Here is a 19,024-nt window from a genome sequence, read left to right as displayed (position 1 = left end):
CGCCAAATCACAACAAAAGTTGCCTCAAGGCGCTTCATAGATACAGAGAAAAACCCAACAATCATATGACCCCCTATGAGCAAGCACTTTGGCGACAGTGGGAAGGAAAAACTCCCTTTTAACAGGAAGAAACCTCCGGCAGAACCAGGCTCAGGGAGGGGCGGCCATCTGCTCCGACCGGTTGGGGTGAGAGAAGGAAGACAGGATAAAGACATGCTGTGGAAGAGAGACAGAGGTTAATAACAGATATGATTCAATGCAGAGAGGTCTATTAATACATAGTGAGTGAGAAAGGTGACTGGAAAGGAAAAACTCAATGCATCATGGGAATCCCCCGGCAGCCTACATCTATTGCAGCATAACTAAGGGAGGATTCAGGGTCACCTGGTCCAGCCCTAACTATATGCTTTAGCAAAAAGGAAAGTTTTAAGCCTAATCTTAAAAGTAGAGATAGTGTCTGTCTCCCGAATCCAAACTGGAAGCTGGTTCCACAGAAGAGGGGCCTGAAAACTGAAGGCTCTGCCTCCCATTCTACTTTTAAATACTCTAGGAACAACAAGTAGGCCTGCAGAGCGAGAGCGAAGTGCTCTAATAGGGTGATATGGTACTACAAGGTCATTAAGATAAGATGGGGCCTGATTATTTAAGACCTTGTATGTGAGGAGCAGGATTTTGAATTCAATTCTGGATTTAACAGGAAGCCAATGAAGGGAAGCCAAAACAGGAGAAATATGCTCTCTCTTTCTAGTCCCTGTCAGGACTCTTGCTGCAGCATTTTGGATTAGTTGAAGGCTTTTCAGCGAGTTTTTTGGACATCCTGATAATAATGAATTACAGTAGTCCAGCCTGGAAGTAATAAATGCATGAACTAGTTTTTCAGCGTCACTCTGAGACAGGATATTTCTAATTTTAGAGATGTTGCGCAAATGGAAGAAAGCAGTCTTACATGCCACAAACCTCTGGTCTCGTTGCTTGGCTCCAAGGGCCTGGACGAGCTTCCACCTCGTATACAACATCTACGCATGCGATTGATGAGGTTCTCTTATACCATATCTCATGTTCCTGGTAGAGACATTGCAACAGCAGATGTACTGTCCAAAGCTCCTGTATGTGACACAACTGAGGGTTTGCTGGAGGAAGAAATCAACTTGTATGTGGAGTCCGTCATAGCAAGCCTGCCAGCCACAGAGCCACGACTCAGAGAAATCCAGACACATCAGGACAGCATTCTAAGCCAGCTGAAGAAGTTCTGTGTGGAAGGATGGCCAGATAAGTACTCCATTGAAAGGGTTTTCCAGCCTTATCTGCCGTTTTCAGGTGACCTCACAGTCCACAATGGTTTGCTTCTTTATCAGAGCAGAATAGTGATTCCCACATCACTCAGAGCAGACATTCTGTCTAAACTACATGAGGGACACCTAGGAATAACGAAATGCAGAGAGAGAGCTAAACAATCTGTTTGGTGGCCAGGCCTGAGCAGTGAGCTGATAAAAGTGATTGGGACCTGTGACACTTGCTGCCGTGAGCGGACTAACCACAAAGAAACCATGCTACCTACCGAGTTCCCACAAAGACCGTGGGCCATGGTGGGAACTGATCCGTTCCAGATTGAGAATAAACAGTACCTGGTCATTGTGGATTACTTTTCCAGATTCTTCGAAGTTGCCAAACTGACATCTACAACATCAGAGGCAGTGATCGAGCACTGTAAATCAATCTTTGCACGTCATGGCATACCAGAGCGGGTTCGCTCTGATAATGGACCTCAGTTTTCGCCTGATTCCTTCAAAAGATTTGCACAAGAATGGGGTTTTAGCCATGAGACATCCAGTCCCCACTTCCCTCAGAGCAATGGGGAGGCCGAGAGGGCAGTCAGGACCATCAAAAGTCTTCTTAAAAAGTCTGGCGATCCCTATCTCGCCCTTATGGCATACCGGGCCATTCCATTGGCAAATGGCTACAGCCCAACGAAGCTTCTCATGGGTAGAAGGATAAGGACAACTATTCCTGTCATCCCATCACAGCTAAATCCAAGAGGTACGGACACAGACAAGCTCAAAGCTATAGAACAATCGTACAGACAAAAACAAAGACAAAACTACAACCGCAGACACAGAGCACATGATATGCTACAGCTCAATCCTGGAGACAAAGTGTGGTTCTCAGACATGGATACTAGAGGGACAGTCGTGTCCATGGCAGGCTCACCGAGGTCCTACATCATCGAGACAGCAAAGGGCACACTGAGAAGAAACCGTTATCATCTTACATGGACACCTGGGGCACCGGAGATTTCTGGCGATCCACCAGAGGCTTCACCTGAGAACTCTGTTCCAGCTGCACAGATAGTGTCTGGAACCGACACTATCTCACAGGAGGCCAGCCAGCAGACTCCTGAAGCTGGGAGCCAAATCCAACCCAGGTCTAGGAGGCCTCCAGCATACCTAAAAGACTATGTTTGCTCATAGGGCTTGGAACTGAGTGAGCAATGGGGCAGAATAATCCCCACACTCAGGCTGAGGGCTGGGTAGTCTACCCCATCCCTCATAGAGACAATGAGAAATAAAGCAAATGGTTGCACTGTTTAAACATGTTGTTTGTAGCTGCACCGAATAGTTCAGAAATGTGCACTTATGCTTAGTGTTCAGAGTTGTATACTTTGAGAGTTTATTTTTGGACATTCTGAGTAGTCTGGTTTGAAACCAAGCGAGTTCAGTAAACAAGCTGTTACCAGATAAAGCACAAGGACATAGTAATAGTATACTTTAAAGCGTGCGGGTCTAATCTGTTTTCTTGGTTATATTCCAGCATCACATCCTATTTAGTAGGGGGGGATGTAGTATCAGGTAAATGTTAAGTGGTAGGAACGTTTCTGCTGGGTTGTTGTTGTGGGGGGGGATGAAAAATAATAAAGGACACTCATTGGAGTAATGGCGCGTCTCGTGTGTCTGTGAGTTATGCCTCCAGTCAAATAACATCCTTAACCTCAAATAACGGAACAGATGTGGCAGATATGAAGCGGTTTAAAGATAAAATAACGGGACTGTTACTAGAGTTTGAGCAACGATTTCAGATTTTTGGTGAACTGGAGAACGACTTCAAAGTTTTTTGCTCGCCGTTCACCGTGAATCCCTTTGATCTGCCCGTCAGGATCCAACTTGAAATAATAGACTTGCAGTGTGACTCGGATTTGAAGGGCAAATTTGCCGCAGTTGGCTTGAACACATTCTATCAGAATCTCTTGCCAGGTTACCCCAACTTGACAGCCCTCGCTGCAAAACTGTTGTGCATGTTCGGAACCACGTATCTTTGTGAGCAAGTTTTCTCTGTAATGAGCGTAAATAAAACAAAACTGCGCTCAAGGCTCACGCACAGGCACTTGAATCACATCCTAAAGTTAGCTGCCACTCAGGATGTGAAGCCTGATATTGATGAGTTGGTGAAAGCAAAAAGATGCCAGGTATCAGAAGTCAAATAAACTATGTAACCCCACTGAAAGTGCTGCATGAGACACCCTGATGTATTTCTGTGATCTGTGATTTACTTCTGTGAATCACTGTGTTCTTTGTCCTCAGAATTTTCAAATAACTTGAGGTGTTTTGTAATTAATAGCTATATTGTGCTTTTGGACACACTGTCCTCAGGCTCCAGCTTTATGTTTATATATTTTTATGTTGATGTGAGACTGTTTCTAATTGATTATATTTGATTTATAAATTTAACCTATTCTGTGGTTCTTGTACTTGTTTGGGGAACAGGATTTCATTATTTTTATCTACGTTGCTGCCTGCGAAGTGACACCCTGATATAGTTCTGTGATCTGTGAATCAGTTCTGTGAATCACTGAGGCACTGTGTGTTTGTGTGTTCTTTGTCCTCAGAATTTTCAAATAACTTGAGATGTTTTATGATTAATAGCTATGTTGTGCCTGTACTATTTTGAACATACGGTCCACAGGCTCTAGCTTTATTTTTATGTTGATCGTATTAAAACAAAGAAAACAATCTGAAGTTGTTGTTTTTAAGTTATATATACACACACAATGATTTTACCAGTACGGCCCACTTGAGAATAGACTTTTCTCCATGTGGCCCCTGAACTAAAATGAGTTTGACACCCCTGATCTAATATCTTGTGTGCAAAGCTGATAACTGACCTGAAGGTGGTACCAGAGAACACTCAGAAACAAAAGTTCAGAGCAATCTTCTATAAGACTATTCAAGGCTGATCCACAGTGTTTGCAGTATAGTGATTATTTCAGATGAATCCTTTTATTAATCTGAAATAATCTTTTATCCAGAATTGAATTCAAAATACTGCTCCTCACATACAAGGCCCCATCTTATCTTAATGACCTTGTAGTATCACCCCATTAGAGCACTTCACTGTCACACTGCAGGCCTACTTGTTGTTCCTAGAGTATTTAAAAGTAGAATGGGAGGCAGAGCCTTCAGTTTTCAGGCCCCTCTTCTGTGGAACCAGCTTCCAGTTTGGATTCGGGAGACAGACACTATCTCTACTCTTAAGATTAGGCTTAAAACTTTCCTTTTTGCTAAAGCATATAGTTAGGGCTGGACCAGGTGACGCTGAATCCTCCCTTAGTTATGCTGCAATAGACATAGGTTGCTTAAGGATTCCCATGATGCATTAAGTATTTCTCTTTAGTCACCTTTCTCACTCACTATGTGTTAATAGACCTCTTTGCACCGAATCACACTTGTTACTAATCTCTGGCTCTATTCCACAGCATGTCTTTTGCGCTGAAATGTAATAGCTGAAGGTAAACACAGTGCTCAGATACAAGTTTGGTACACAGGGATGATTTCATCTGCACTAACCTCTTTCAGGACAACAATCTGGTTAGCTGCCTTCAGGTACTGAAGCTGATGGGTGACCAGGATGCGAAGCTTGTTCTTCAGCAAGCCACAGATGCATCTGATACAAGAAAAACATTTCCTCTCATTCCAGTTTGTTTCAGTTTCACATAAAAACGTCAAACACTGTCAAAGGATTTTCTCCTTCCTTAGTACAGTTAAAAAGTTTGTATGTTATCTAAGAGGAAGAGTGTAACAGGAAGTTTGGGGTCAAGTTCAATTGTCTGCCTGACACTGGTAGTCCCGCACCCCTTCCTGGCTTAGCCCAACACATGCAAAGCTTTTGTCAGTTTTCACTTCTGATGTATTTTTGTTTCAAAGCACTGTGTCCAGTGCTAAAGCTATAAAAACAACATTAAACAATGGTGCACTGCTAAACATCCATCGCTCAGGTTAAAACTTCTGCCAAAAGCCAAAAACACAAGTGCATGTGTTACATCATGCACAAGAATAGAAACTTTCTCCTGCTGGGGAGGAGACACTGAACGATTTCCAGCTTTGATGTATTCTTCCAGTAAGGGGCTTAACCCCACCCCTGACCTGTGATGTGACTGCTAACAGAAGGATGAATAGCAAGGACAGAAACCTGTTTTGCAGAATTTTGATTAAACAATATAGCCATTCCAAGCCACTTCTTAAAGCAAGGGTTGCCTGAAGTTTTTTTGTTCTTTGCCAAATAATCATGTGTAGACACAAAAGAACACTCAAAGAAAACTTAGAAAACGTCCAGAAAGCCTGCAGAACTACTCTTTAGTCTGGCTCCATGGAAGCTAAATATCCAGTCTTGTCCAGTCTTGTGCAAGACTTTTGCACATTATTGTAAATGTGTGCATCAAAAACAACCACACATTCTTTGCAGACAGATTGAGTCATAAATGCTGAAATGATTTTAACTGAGTCACTCACTGCTCAAAGAGGTGCCGCCCCACCTCTGCATCCACAGCACTGAGTGGGTCATCCAGAATATAGATGTCTGCATCCTGATACACAGCCCTGAAATCAAAAGCATGAATCCCTTTTTTACAGTAGCTGCAGCATCAGGCTTCATAGCAACAATGAGATGTCTTTTTACCGTCATCTAAAAGTGAGAAGGTCTTCTGTTGTTTTTTGATTATCATTACTTTTGGCTCACGGAGTGCTTTAATTCAAGACGACTAAAAGAACGCGATCCATTCGTGCATGCATTTACTGTGTCAATACCATCTTAGGTGTTGCCAGGAAACAGTCTGCTGCACCTTCCTTTAAAACCTGTCCATTCCTGTTCCTTTAAAGTTTTTCTGCCTAAAGGGAAATCTATGCTGACATTTCATGTGTATCATTTACTGCTACTAGCAAAACAAAAACTAATGTGCAACCTAACAGCAGTCATGAATATCTGGGTGAACACAATAAAGCAGTCTGGTTCTCTGTCAAACTACCTGGCCAGGTTGACACGCGCTTTCTGTCCTCCGCTGAGTGTAGCTCCTCTGTCCCCAATCAGTGTCTGGTCTCCATCTGGGAGTAGCTCCAGATCCTGGATGTATGGGCAGCAGAGTTTTATTACTGCACTATACAGTACCATGGGAAGAAGAGCATGTATTATTGCAGGGGTGTCCAACTCCAGGCCTCGAGGGCCGGTGTCCTGCAGGTTTTAGATGTTTACTTGATCCAACACAGCTAATTTCAATGACTAAATTACCTCCTCAACATGTCTTGAAGTTATCCAGAGGCCTGGTAATGAACTAGTTGTTCGATTCAGGTGTGTAGACCCAGGGTGATATCTAAAACCTGCAGGACACCGGCCCTTGAGGCCTGGAGTTTCATAATAAGACAGCCCTGTCTTATTATGGCTTTGTTGTTGCTGCAGAGTACAACAATTACCAGCACAAAGGCACAACTGCAATTTGAAAAACAAAAAAACCCTTAATATTATTATTAATATTCCTTTTGATATTCAATAATATGCTGACTCCATGATAAAAATGCCACCCAACCTTTGTGCAAAGATGAATGACACAGCGACACTAGCCCCGTTTGTTTTATACAAATGTACAAGTGTGTGTATAAATGAGAAGAAAACAAAGCAAACAGTTTAAACAGTAACCCCGCTAATGTAAAATACCTAACCTTTCACAATGACTAAGTCAGAACATTGAGTGACTGAGCATCTTGATGACAAAGCTATTCATGAGACTATCAAATCATTTCTAGCCCTTTACAAGTCACAGATTAGATAAGATGCTCTTGTCAGAGCAGAATTTGTTTTTGTTTTACTTTGTTTATTGCGCACAGTACCATGACTCACAAGTAACTCATCTACTGAGCACAGCATGTGAAACCTCTGCTGCAGGCAGATTAACAAGGGCTCACTGCAGTGCAGCCGTTATATCAGTCATTTGCAAAAGTGCAGACATGCAAATCTTGTTGTAAAACTACATAAAAGTAAGCAATAAGTGATCATAAAAACAAAGATGAGAAATGCTGAGACGAATACAACAGGACGAAAGTTGGACTCTCAATCCTCTCTGCACTCAGACCTCTGCAGTCGAGTCACTCGGTACCATTCACTTACAATTAGCATATAGTAAGAAAAAGTAGTGCTGCCATCTATGACTCATTATTTTCAGTAGCTTTATGAACAGAACCAAGTCAGCTTGTTTCTAGACTGTCTACAGTCTACACACTCACTCATCCAAAAATCTATGTTGCCATCTTTCTCAGCAGATTGGTGACCTTGGGTTTGGTGATACACTGACACCATATTTTATCTGGATAATGAGAAGATCCTGGATGGAAGGAAAATACTCTAGGATTACTAGGAACAAGAAGTCCCAGCTCACTTAACAGTAGGCAAATTTTCTGACTGACTGCAGAGAGACGACAACATTCTGCCATCAGAGTGCTATTGCCAAACTGACTCCAATCAAGCCCAGTTTAACTGTGAGGATATAGCCTGCACATGAAAAAGATGACCCCACTCAGTATTCACTCAAAACTTTGAACTATGTGTTAGCATGTGCGTCACTCTGTCCGTAAACACTACCAAAAATATTACCTCTGCCAAGGAAGTTGTTATAACACAGCAGATCGAGTGAATTTATGTGATCAACCTGCAGCTAAATCTTGCTTTTCAACCCCAGTAAACCCTGAAACCATATTGTTATACAGCCAAAAGCAGCCTGTTAAGACTCACATAAAGGTGACAGCAGCTGGTTTCTTTTAAGGAACATTAAGAAAAACGCTGCTGCTGACACAGGAAGTCATCTGTCTAATAAAGCTTAGAAAACTTTTCCTGTCTCATTATTCTGCAGTATCACAGAGTCAAACAAACACAGGTCCCATCTCATTTATTGAGACCTTCGTGATCAACAGACTGGGTGAAGTTTCACTAATCCTGAAACACAAATCCTCCCTTTCCAACAAACATGACACCAAAGTATTTTCATACCCCTGACCAGTGTTGGTCAAGTTACTTGAAAAAAGTAATCAGTAACTAATTACTGATTACTTCCCCAAAAAGGTAATCCCGTTACTTTACCGATTACTTATTTTCAAAAGTAATTAATTACTTAGGTACTTAGTTAATTTTTAAAAACACGATTTTCAACCTGAAAAAAACCTGATAAAGCGATAGATCTTTCAGCCCAATTCTACTTTTTCTGCATAATCCATCATACAAAATGTAATCAAATGGAAAAGTATCTTTTTTAAACTTGTTTTATTAGTTTTAATCTTCTAACTTTATGCATCAAGCAAAAATTTAATTATATGCAACATTCTCTGACTGGAAGAAATTTGTTTAATATTTAAACAACGGTAATCTAATTACCGGTTTTGCAATAGTAATCCGTTACATTACTTGTTACTTGAAAAAGGTAATCTGATTACAGTAACATGTTACTGCCCATCTCTGCTCCTGACAATGAAGAGGGAACGTACTAGCAGCACCACACAGGAACAGAGTCGGTGCAAGAGAAAGGGCGTGACACACGCTGGCACAGGTGATGCATACCAACGCTGCTTTTGACAAAGTAAAGTCATCAAATGTGTTTTCACATTGAATTAGTATTAGACTCCTCAAACAGAGGAAAGTGTAGTTGCTTCGGGACCTGATTTCACTGAAAAAAAACAAAACAACAAAACAAGATCCAGTGCAACTTTGGAGTTATTCATCACCCTTTTCTCTGTTTCTAAAGGCTCAATCATGCACATAACAATGATTGAGTACTTTGTGAACTGCAAATGCAAATCTCTCACCCTCTTTAGAGCACAGGCTCTGATGACTCTCTCGTACTTCTGGGGGTTCAGCTCTTTTCCAAAAAGGATGTTGCTGCGAATTGTTCCAGGGAAGACCCATGGCTGCTGGGCTGCGTAGGTCAACTGTCCTTTGACTCTCAGCACCCCTTTTTCAGCTGGAAGTTCGCCCAGGATGGAGCTCAGCAGGGATGACTGATAGTGATGGTAGAAGGTAAAGCACAGATGCGGTAAATGGACTGGTTTTTATATAGCGTTTTTCTACTTTGAGTACTCAAAGTGCTTTATATAACAGCACGTATGGCATAGAGATGGCACGATACCACTTTTTTATGTCCGATACCGATACCGATATCATAAATTTGGATATCTGCCGATACCGATATGAATCCGATATAGTGTTTTTTAATCAACAAAACTGTTTTTTAAAATATCTTGCTGCATTTTGCAAGTCTGCAAGTTCATACTCAAGTTTAAAACAACAACTACACTAAAGCTATTCTGTTATACCTGTATACAAAAAAAATATTTCATAGTTCAGCAATACTGATCAATCTAATAAACTTAGACCTACACCATCCTCCCTATTCTGGTATTTTAAAGAGTACTTAGCGTAAATATTAAGCAACCTAACTAATAGGGTTCCAACTCCCAGCAACAACAAAAATAAATAAATAAAAAATAGGGAACCACCCCTCACGCTCCACCTCATGATGCTTAATCGACGTAATCAACCTTAATTTGATGCAGTGTGAAAAAAAATGCACAGAAATCAATTATTTTTCAAGAAATATTAAATAGATTCAACATCTTTCTTCAACAAAATTGCAGACTGCACAGATGGTACCTTCCCAAAGGAAAAAGTACTATAGCTTACTAGGGTATATATATTAGACTTAATAGTCACTATATACAGTAATTGACTTCTATTCATTTTACATCAAATTAAAACTTTGGGTGTCAGATAATTATTTATTAAAAGCTAGACATTTTAAATGAGAATAAGAAAGAAAAGTATGTCTTTGTGCCCCCTTTTCCCTGTTAATGCCCTATCGGCCCCCCTGGCTAAACTTTGCTAGATCCGCCCCTGCACAGTTACCAGCGTCAGCTACATAGAAAAAGATCCTGGTGTAGAAAGTAATATTAAATAAATTCTAACAACAGCTTATCAAGCTTAAACGTGCTGCTGTTGTTCAGCCGCTGGTTTCCTCTTTCTGGTGCAAAGTGGGCCAAAAACAAAGACGGACTCGCGACAGAAAAGCCGATCAGCTGATCATTTAAGCAGTTTCACGATTGAAGTAGCAGCCGGAGAGCGAGAGGCAGTCGCTCGTTAAGCTTAACGCAGGAATGCTTTACAAACATTCAGAGATGGACTTACACACTTGCTTTACTTCTCTCGGGGATAACTTTGTCGGAGATGAAATGCCAGGTTGCTAGCGAAGCTCCAAATGCTATCCAGACCACAGGTCCCCAGCCGCTCTATCACGTGATGCATACTGCTCCGACATGCTAACTTTCTGAGGTGAGTTACGGCGTGTTGCAAGTTTTGTGAGGTGCTTTCGTGATATTTAATGGATCGGATTACATTTTTTATTTTTCTCCGATATCCGATCCAGTCATTTAGGTCAGTATCGGACCGATACCGATACGTAATATCGGATCGGTCCATCTCTAGTATGGCATGAGTAAGACAAAGAAAATAGATTACACAGCAACACGAGTAGATGTCTTACCTTTCCAGCTCCCACCGGTCCAATTACAGCCAACAGCTGATTCGAGCTGAGTGTGAGTGAGATGCTCTGGAGAGATACAGCATCCAAACTCTGCAAAGAGAATAAAAATCTTACATCAGAAAAAACTTTTTAAAAGTCTGCTGTTTAGAGTTACTATGAACAAAACAAAGTGTAGCCAAAGGGCAAGTGTGCACTCAGTTAAATTGAGGTCTTCTGATTGGTTAGAGCAGCAAGTGACATGTATCCAACCTTGTCCCAGTAGCAAGTCAGATCCTGAATCTCCACAGCAGCATCCTTCTCATCCTGCGGCAGAGCAACTGTGTTTTTCCTGATCTCATCCAGTGTCAAGAACTCCTTTACCACAGAAAGAGAGAAGTGCAATAGTGATGAGATCTAACACAGCCATGACAGTCAAATCGCTCCCATGATCATTTCCCAATGCAGTGTTACACAACAGCACCAAGGTGCCACATGTTTAAAGAGTAGCCTTTTACTACAGTGATCTGGTAAATTATTTGTAATATTATACAACTGACAGTGATGCCAATGAAAATTCCATTTAAATCTGAACTCGCGTTTAGGGGCAGAAAATTTCAAATGAGGAATAACTTTGTTTTACACAGATGAACCATTGAGATGATGCTGTGTGAGAACAGCAGTCCCGGACTGAACATTAAAGGAGTAATGTAATGAGCAAATACTAAAGCCTTTATCTGCTTTTATGAGTCTGTTCATTGAAAGCAGAACCAGACTTTCAGAAGCACTGCTACATTCTGCTGGCTTTAACTGTTCAAAAGCTGCATGGCGAGAGACAATGACTTTAAACACACGAGCACGTTCAGTGAGAGACTGAGATTACCAAAAAGCACCACTGAATGACACAGGAAATCATTCCTGCCTGTGGCCATCTCCCTGTACACCTCATCCACTTAACACACTGTTTACTGCAACAGCTACACCCTTCTTGCACATGCTCTTTTTCAGCTATTTATTAATAAGTGACTTTTATGTATATATATGCCTGTATATATTGTGCTATTCTTAGTTAGTGTATTGTCTGTCTTTGTTAATGTTTGTTTATAATGGAGCACTGTAACAAAAAATAATTTCCCCTAGGGATCAATAAAGTATTCTGATTCTAAACCTGCACTGAAACTGTACTGGGCACGTCTCCAACAAGTCAACAGACCTTACTGTTACAAGTAGGGCTGGGCGATATGACCCAAAATTCATATCTTGATATTTTTTAGCTGGATGGCGATATAAGATATATATCTCGATATTTTTTTTAAAGTTTTAAGTTTTAAGTTAAGAACAAAAAGAGAGTTCTAGTCACACTGTGTCCCAGATGTCACACAGGCACTTTTATTTACATACAGCGTAGATGTACATGAAGAAATTACTCAAAAATAAATTATCAGCATTTATTAAATAATCATGGTCCATAAATAAAAGAAAATGTTGTTTTTGTGCATAACAAAAAGCTCACAATTGTGCAGTCAAAATGTAAATTAATAGACGCTGAGCATAATAACAAAGACAGATTTCACAGCTGCACCACGTCTCTGAACAGGTGCCATTTGTGGTCCTTATACACACACGGTACGTATCACTCCGCGAGGCTCCTCCTCGGTAGCCGTAATCCTCCGACAATCCATCAAGCGGTGCAGCTCCGTAGCTTAGCAAAGTCATATGAAAACATTTGACAGATTAGCTCGTTAGCGCGGTTAGCTCGCTAACACGTTGACACCGTCCAGCCCCACACACGGGGCGATCCGCGGTAACTCGCTAACGGAGATTTTCCGCTTTCATCTTGTCATTGCCTGCAGGTGAAGCTATGGGGGAGGGGGAGTTGTGTTCAGTGAAGGAGAGGCGAGGCCGAGTAATGTTGCGTAGAGACAAAAGTGGACGAAAGAGAGGCAAACCTGCGGCTCCACAAGTATAATTATAACATAACATAGACTATATCGATATAAACGATATTGTCACATCGTATATCTCGTATGAAAATATATCGATATTTTTTTAAAAACTCGATATATCGCCCAGCCCTAGTTACAAGGTCTGCTGACTCGACTGATTTTTAGTGAAGTCTTTCAGTGAAGTCGGAAAATAGCACCAATGCAGTGTACCTGAATCCTGCGGACGCTGACACGGCTCTCAAACAGCTTTTCAATAGCACTAGGGAAGAAGAGCGTCACCGTAAGTCGCACCGCACTGTAGAGAGACACCGTCACGAATACACGGCTGGCTGAGATGGTATTTCCCAGGAGGACATAGATGGCGAATGTGACAAAGAGAATGAGCTTGCTGGCGCAGAAAAATGAAGCCATGTTGAGACCTCGCAGGTAGGAGCTCTTCATGATCTTGGAGATCTCCTTTCTAGACACAGAACACCAACAATGAAATGTGACCAATGTTACTTATTCCTTAGCCCTTCACAAAAAAAAAACATACATTACTTTCTAACATTCAAATGTTAGCGATAAAACAGAAAAATGCATCTATATGCAGTGTTGTCATAGATAATAAACACCCAGACTCCAAACTGTTGTCCAGCCTAGAAGTAATGAACTAGTTTTTCAGCGTCACTCTAAGACAGGATGCGTCTAATTTTAGAGATGTTTGATTGATTGATTGATAATTTGTTTCAACATGTGAACAATATACAGGTACATTTAGAAAAGAAAATAAGAGATTTGTGCAACATTTTTTAAATGTTGCACAAATGAAAGAAAGTAGTCCTACATATTTGTTTAATATGCGAGTTGAAGGACATATCCTGGTCAAAAGTGACTCCAAGGTTCCTCACAGTGTTACTGGAGGCCAAGGTAATGCCATCCAGAGTAAAAGAATGATGTTCACGCTCCTTCTCTTACTGAGGAATGCAGATTAGCAATAAAGCAGCAATAATCAGCACCAGTACCAGCTATCAGTATTGTATCCAAACTGGAAAAAGCTGGACTGGTTTCTCCCCTGTTACCGTACACTACAACATTCTCTCAGAAAACTGCCTCTTTTTCCTTTATTTACATTCTTACTCCCGCCCCAGACACATGTGTCTAATTAAGCCAGTGGTTTGGTAAGATAAGCATTTTCTTCTTGGTTCATTTTCAAAGTCAGAGCTTTGAGTAACACCCTTCATCAACTATCACAGTTGATGAAGGTCAGGATGTGCTCCAAAACCAGATCTGCACATTTTAAAATTAATTGCATAATGTTCTGGAAAAAAGAGCAAAGTTAAGTTTGCATTTCTTGAGACTCAGAATTAATAATAATAATCATCATCATCTTTTTACCTTCTGACCTCAGAGACCAGAGCAGCGAAGGGCTTCTCCCAAGCGTACATCTTAATGATCCTCATTCCAGACACCACTTCATTCATTGTGCGGATTCTGCTGTCCGTCAGAGTAGCAGTCTTACTTCTGTAAACAAAATAGAAAACTCACGATTGAACAAACCTATCCAAACATCTAACATGCAACATCAATGTTCATCAGTTCCATCAGAATTATTCCTTAAAATGTTTTTCGTCACCAAGTCTGTAAAAGACCTTTTTCTTTTGGGGGGAATTTAGCCAAAAATACTGAAATAAAATCAGACCAATCATAGGAGTTTTAGACTAAAACAATAGTTCCTTGCTACAGTTCCACAAAGATACACATTTCTGTTATGCTAAATCAGAGTTCAGCTCAGTTTCAGGGATCTAAGACTGAATGAGCATTTGTGGGTTTACCTGAATTTGGAGAAAAGTCTTCCGAACATGCTTTGGACAGGCATCAGAATCAAGAGGACCCCTATGCCTCCCAAGCATGAAGGACCGATCTCGTTCCACAGCAGCCCAACGACTGCAGCTGCCTGGAGCGGTCCCACCCACAGGAAGTGCAGAAAGATCGTCACCTATTCAGAGCAAAATATCTGGAATAAGTTGCAATATTACTTTAACAGCAATACATCTTTTAAGGAAGCATGGGAATTCCGCCATTTAGGAATGGCTACTTTCAAAAGACTTTATGAAGATCAGTGAAAGCATGACATGGTGTAATTAACATCCAGCTGCCAAGGAACAAAATACCCCCAAGAAGCTGGCATTTTCACAGCAGTCTCTGCCCACACTGATTAAAAGGAAACTCAACATTCCAATGAGGGAAACTGGATTTGGTACCAAGAGTGTAATTAAGCCTGAACCTCACGCTAGGAGAGATTTGCCAGAGTTTGTCTGAGTGAGTAGAATCAGAACAGTCTGATGTGACACACATAAAAAAAGATGAATTAGTGGGTGTGTATGTTTGAGTCTTTATGCATGCATTTAACCCTGAGTGGATTAAAGAAAATCCAAAATAAATTCAATACAACTGCATCTTTAAAATTAGTAGTTGCATAGCAGTAAAGTTGCATTCTGCTTACATGTCTCTGTAGTTAAATGAAGCTTAAGTGCTAGAAGGTGCCACTGGAAATGAGGTTTAGCTATAGTTAAAATATTGTTGCATCCAAGGGTTAAAGCAAATATTATTACTTAGCAACTAGTCTCAAGTCTTTGCTTTTTATTTGCTAAAAAATGTAAATTTCACATACTTCATCAAACTTGTTGACATCATTGGAGAGCAGGTTGACGATCTGGCCTGTGGTGGTCTTCCCCATGGCTGAACTGCTCAGATGCAGAGCCTTAAACAAAGATTATCCGTGAAGCAACATTCCTCCACCTCAAACACACATCTATCCACAGAGTTCTTAAAGTATTACATGACAGAACTTGGCAAGGTGATACAAGCACAAGAATGCAGGTACGGCCTTTAGCAGTCCTCGCATGCAATCTAAATAGAGTTCAGTAACAACTAGAAAAGAAAGGGTTTTTCCTTTATCAAGGTCATGGACTCCTGCTCACCTTCTTATAAATCATGTGACACATGGCCACTCTGATTTTCATGCCTATCCTCTGCACATAGTAAAAGTAGAGGTGATGCATCAATGCCAGGCCAATGGTGCAGAGAGACAATCCAGCTGCATAGCCCAAGGTCTCATGAAAAGCTCTTGTGTTATTTGGGTCATAACTCTCAAAGTATTCAATAATCTTCCCCAATAAGATTGGCTGGACGACTTTAATGATCTCCTGAAATGAAGAACAGATGAAGAACAGTGACTGTCAATACACAGTAAACACAGCATTGATTAATGATTCTGATCAACATCTCCACTGCTTTAAGTTTAGTTCTTTTCATTTTTAAATTGTAATGAACACACCACTGACCTCAATTAGTGTAAAGATCCCCAGGACTGCATATGCTTTCCAGTAACACTTAACAATGACACCGGTGAGTCGAGGCTTCCGCAGCTCTTTGGTAGCCCTCTGGACCTCATGATCCCAGATTCTGTCATGGAAACATCATATTCATGTTGTTTTTCACTTTTGTCTTATAAATCCTGGAGCAATTAAAGATGACATAATGAGGTCTCCCTGTCACTTGACTGTACTGCTGTGGTAAGATACAAAACAGGTTAATAATTAAGCCATTTCTACGAGTTTGCTGTGGATGTTTTATAGGCTTTACCTTACATCGCCTCCTGTTAAAATTCAAACATCAGTCTCAGACATTAGTTTTTCTTTAACCTACAAACTTTCATATTGTTTTGGTGTGACTAGCACAAATAATATTTACGTGAAAACAGTTTTACTCTGGCAGTTTTTATCCAGTCAAAACGAGGTTTGGACACAGCTACTACGTGTTGGTTGCCAGCAGAGCCAGAAGTGTGAATGACCAGTATCATGTCATCATAAAATCCAATCAAGAGGTTAATTCACCTTAAACACTGAACAGGTGCAAAAAGGGTAAAACAAGGAAAATGGACCTGAACAATATCTAATGTTTACACCAAAGCCAAAGGTCCAACAATTGTTTGGATCATTTAAATTCCAAAGTCTTTACAAGAACAAACCTATAGGTGTTTAACGTTCCTCTTAAGGCTTTTTATGGTTGCTTTGCAGCATTCCTTACTACAGCTTATGGGAATATGCGGTTCCAACTTATCAACAATGACACCCTTAAACAAGACACAATTTCAGCTTTTATAGGCTCCATTTATTAAAACACTTGATTAAAGAAGTCTTTAAGCACTTAATACATCAGCGAGCCATGCCGTTGCAGTCATAAAGGTGGATGTTAGAGTGCACCACAAGGCTTTTGATTGTTAGTTGGAAAGTTCAGTCTTTTGTCCACTCGCCAAGTCTGTTGTGATCCAACAGCACTTATATCGAGCCGGATGAAACCAGACTGTTCATCCATAGATCAGCAAAAATAAAGAAAACGGTTGAAATTATACAAATTATATCTACATCCCTTAATAAAAACTCACAGCTCTCTTTCCCTTTCTCAGGGAAGTTTATAGTCTTTATTTTGTCTCTGCACATTTCAAGACTGCAGACAGAAAGCAGCAAATCTTGACTCTGGACTAACAGTCTTTGATGTCCTAAACACAGGATTTCCTACTCAAATATTGATCGTTTCAAGTCCCACTTGAAATTAGACAGCAGATAGCAAACTGCAATAATATTACTGAACAACCTGCTCAGAGGACAGTACAAGAAATACAGATCCTACATTACAAGAAATTTCACTTGAAAGACACCATCACAGCCTTTCTACAATCAGTTCACTTGGAATTTATAGTTGGTGAAGCTCAGTTTTACTGACTGATAATCACAAGGCACAGCTTTTCTAGCTTCATAAGATAAATAAGAAAGGTCTAATTTATAGTATTACTCATCTACTGTACTTTTAGTCCTTCACTGTTAAACATCACAAGGGCTCCTGATCATGTAGGAAATATTTCACTTGACAGGGTTGAATTCTGAATCACCATTATTTACGATTTCCCAGAGGTCACAAAATAAAAACCACAAAGATGAAGCAGAAAATACACAAAACTGCTTTACATGGAAATTTCTTTCTGGATTGTTGGCTTTCAGCATATACAGAAGTAACCTAAACACGTTAAATCTTGTTTTGTTAAAACATGGCAGCAACACAATGTGAAAGTCACAACTAAATAGTATATAGATGGCTTAAAATGATAGTGCTCGTGAAAATGCCACGAGGGGGGGGAAAAAAAAAAAAAGAGTTTGGTTTTACATCCATCCATCAAATTCGGCACTATGGCTAAAAGTCAGAGTGAACAGGTTGACAGTCTGTTGCAGGGCTTAGAGACACGACTGTTCACGCTCACATTCACAAACACAGTAACCAGTAACAACTGTGAGTGTTAGGATGCCTGGGTCGTTGACCCAGGGTTTTTGAGTTTATTATATTGTTTATAATTTCTAGTCTTTGGGTTTTTGTTAGAGTCATGTCTTATGGTTTGTCTCTGTGTAATCCTTAGTTGCTGTCTCCCCTGTCCACTATATCCCCGTGTCCAGTCAGTGTCTGTGTCTGCCCTGGTCCCACGTCTCTGTTCCCTCTGTTGCAGTGCCTGCATGTGAGTCTGTGTCTTTGTTCAGTCTGTGTTATGTGTTTCCTGTTTTACTTTGAAGGTCTCCGTCTTATCTCAGTGTGTTCAGTTTACGCTTCCTTGTCTTGTCAGTTCTGATTTGCCCCAGCCGTGTTTCCCTCCTGTTGTCCATTCCCTGATTGCTCCCTCTATGTATTTAAGCCCTGTGTTTCAGTTTGTCATTGTTGTGATCTACCTTTATCTTGCTGTGTGTTTTGTCTGCGTAGGTGTATTTTGTATTCTTAGATTGTTACCCTTTTGAGTTCAGCATTAAAGCTGTTTTGAGTTACTTTCTGTCTCCAGAGTCTGCACTTTGGGTCCTTCTCCTGCCTGCACACAGCCGTCACATAACAGTGAGAGGAAGCCACAGGGGAGAGCCTGCAAGCTATACAGAAAGGGTGCAACTGGCCTGTGGATTCAAACACAGGACACTCTTGCTGTGAGACAACAGTGCTAACCATTGTGCCGTGTAAACTTGGACTAACATGTGGTGGAAAAATAAACTGAACACTGAGACTGTCAAACTGTCTTGAGATTTACTGAACAAACTTTTGCAAAAGGAACCCCACAGCATGAACAGAATCAACACCAGCATTGATGCTGAATAAACAAAATCTCACCTCCTTTATACTCTGTGCAGCTCCAGAGCCGCGTTTTCCCCACTATCATGTACACACCTACTTGATAATAAAGAGTGTGTCT

General features: G+C 40.7%; 1 protein-coding gene across 3 annotated transcripts in view; it reads right to left on the bottom strand.

Annotated features, from left to right (window-relative positions):
- Nucleotides 1-19,024, bottom strand: part of abcc4 (ATP binding cassette subfamily C member 4 (PEL blood group)) — a 56,039-nt gene that overhangs the window by 20,290 nt on the left and 16,725 nt on the right. For all 3 annotated transcript variants that reach the window (XM_082522854.1, XM_082522853.1, XM_082522852.1), the window contains 12 exons: nucleotides 16,089-16,209; nucleotides 15,726-15,950; nucleotides 15,416-15,505; nucleotides 14,577-14,740; nucleotides 14,140-14,265; nucleotides 12,973-13,222; nucleotides 11,090-11,194; nucleotides 10,841-10,930; nucleotides 9,111-9,302; nucleotides 6,293-6,387; nucleotides 5,781-5,867; nucleotides 4,839-4,935 (listed from right to left, as the gene is read on the bottom strand). In XM_082522854.1, the coding sequence (XP_082378980.1) occupies nucleotides 4,839-4,935; nucleotides 5,781-5,867; nucleotides 6,293-6,387; nucleotides 9,111-9,302; nucleotides 10,841-10,930; nucleotides 11,090-11,194; nucleotides 12,973-13,222; nucleotides 14,140-14,265; nucleotides 14,577-14,740; nucleotides 15,416-15,505; nucleotides 15,726-15,950; nucleotides 16,089-16,209 (1,642 nt within the window). The remainder of the gene's footprint in view (nucleotides 1-4,838; nucleotides 4,936-5,780; nucleotides 5,868-6,292; nucleotides 6,388-9,110; nucleotides 9,303-10,840; nucleotides 10,931-11,089; nucleotides 11,195-12,972; nucleotides 13,223-14,139; nucleotides 14,266-14,576; nucleotides 14,741-15,415; nucleotides 15,506-15,725; nucleotides 15,951-16,088; nucleotides 16,210-19,024) is intronic.

This window comes from Aulonocara stuartgranti (genome assembly GCF_965226115.1).
Source record: "Aulonocara stuartgranti genome assembly, chromosome: 23".
Classification (NCBI taxonomy): domain Eukaryota; kingdom Metazoa; phylum Chordata; class Actinopteri; order Cichliformes; family Cichlidae; genus Aulonocara; species Aulonocara stuartgranti.
The sequence above is the reverse complement of the archived record's forward strand: the minus strand, read 5'-3'. Positions and strand labels throughout refer to the sequence as shown.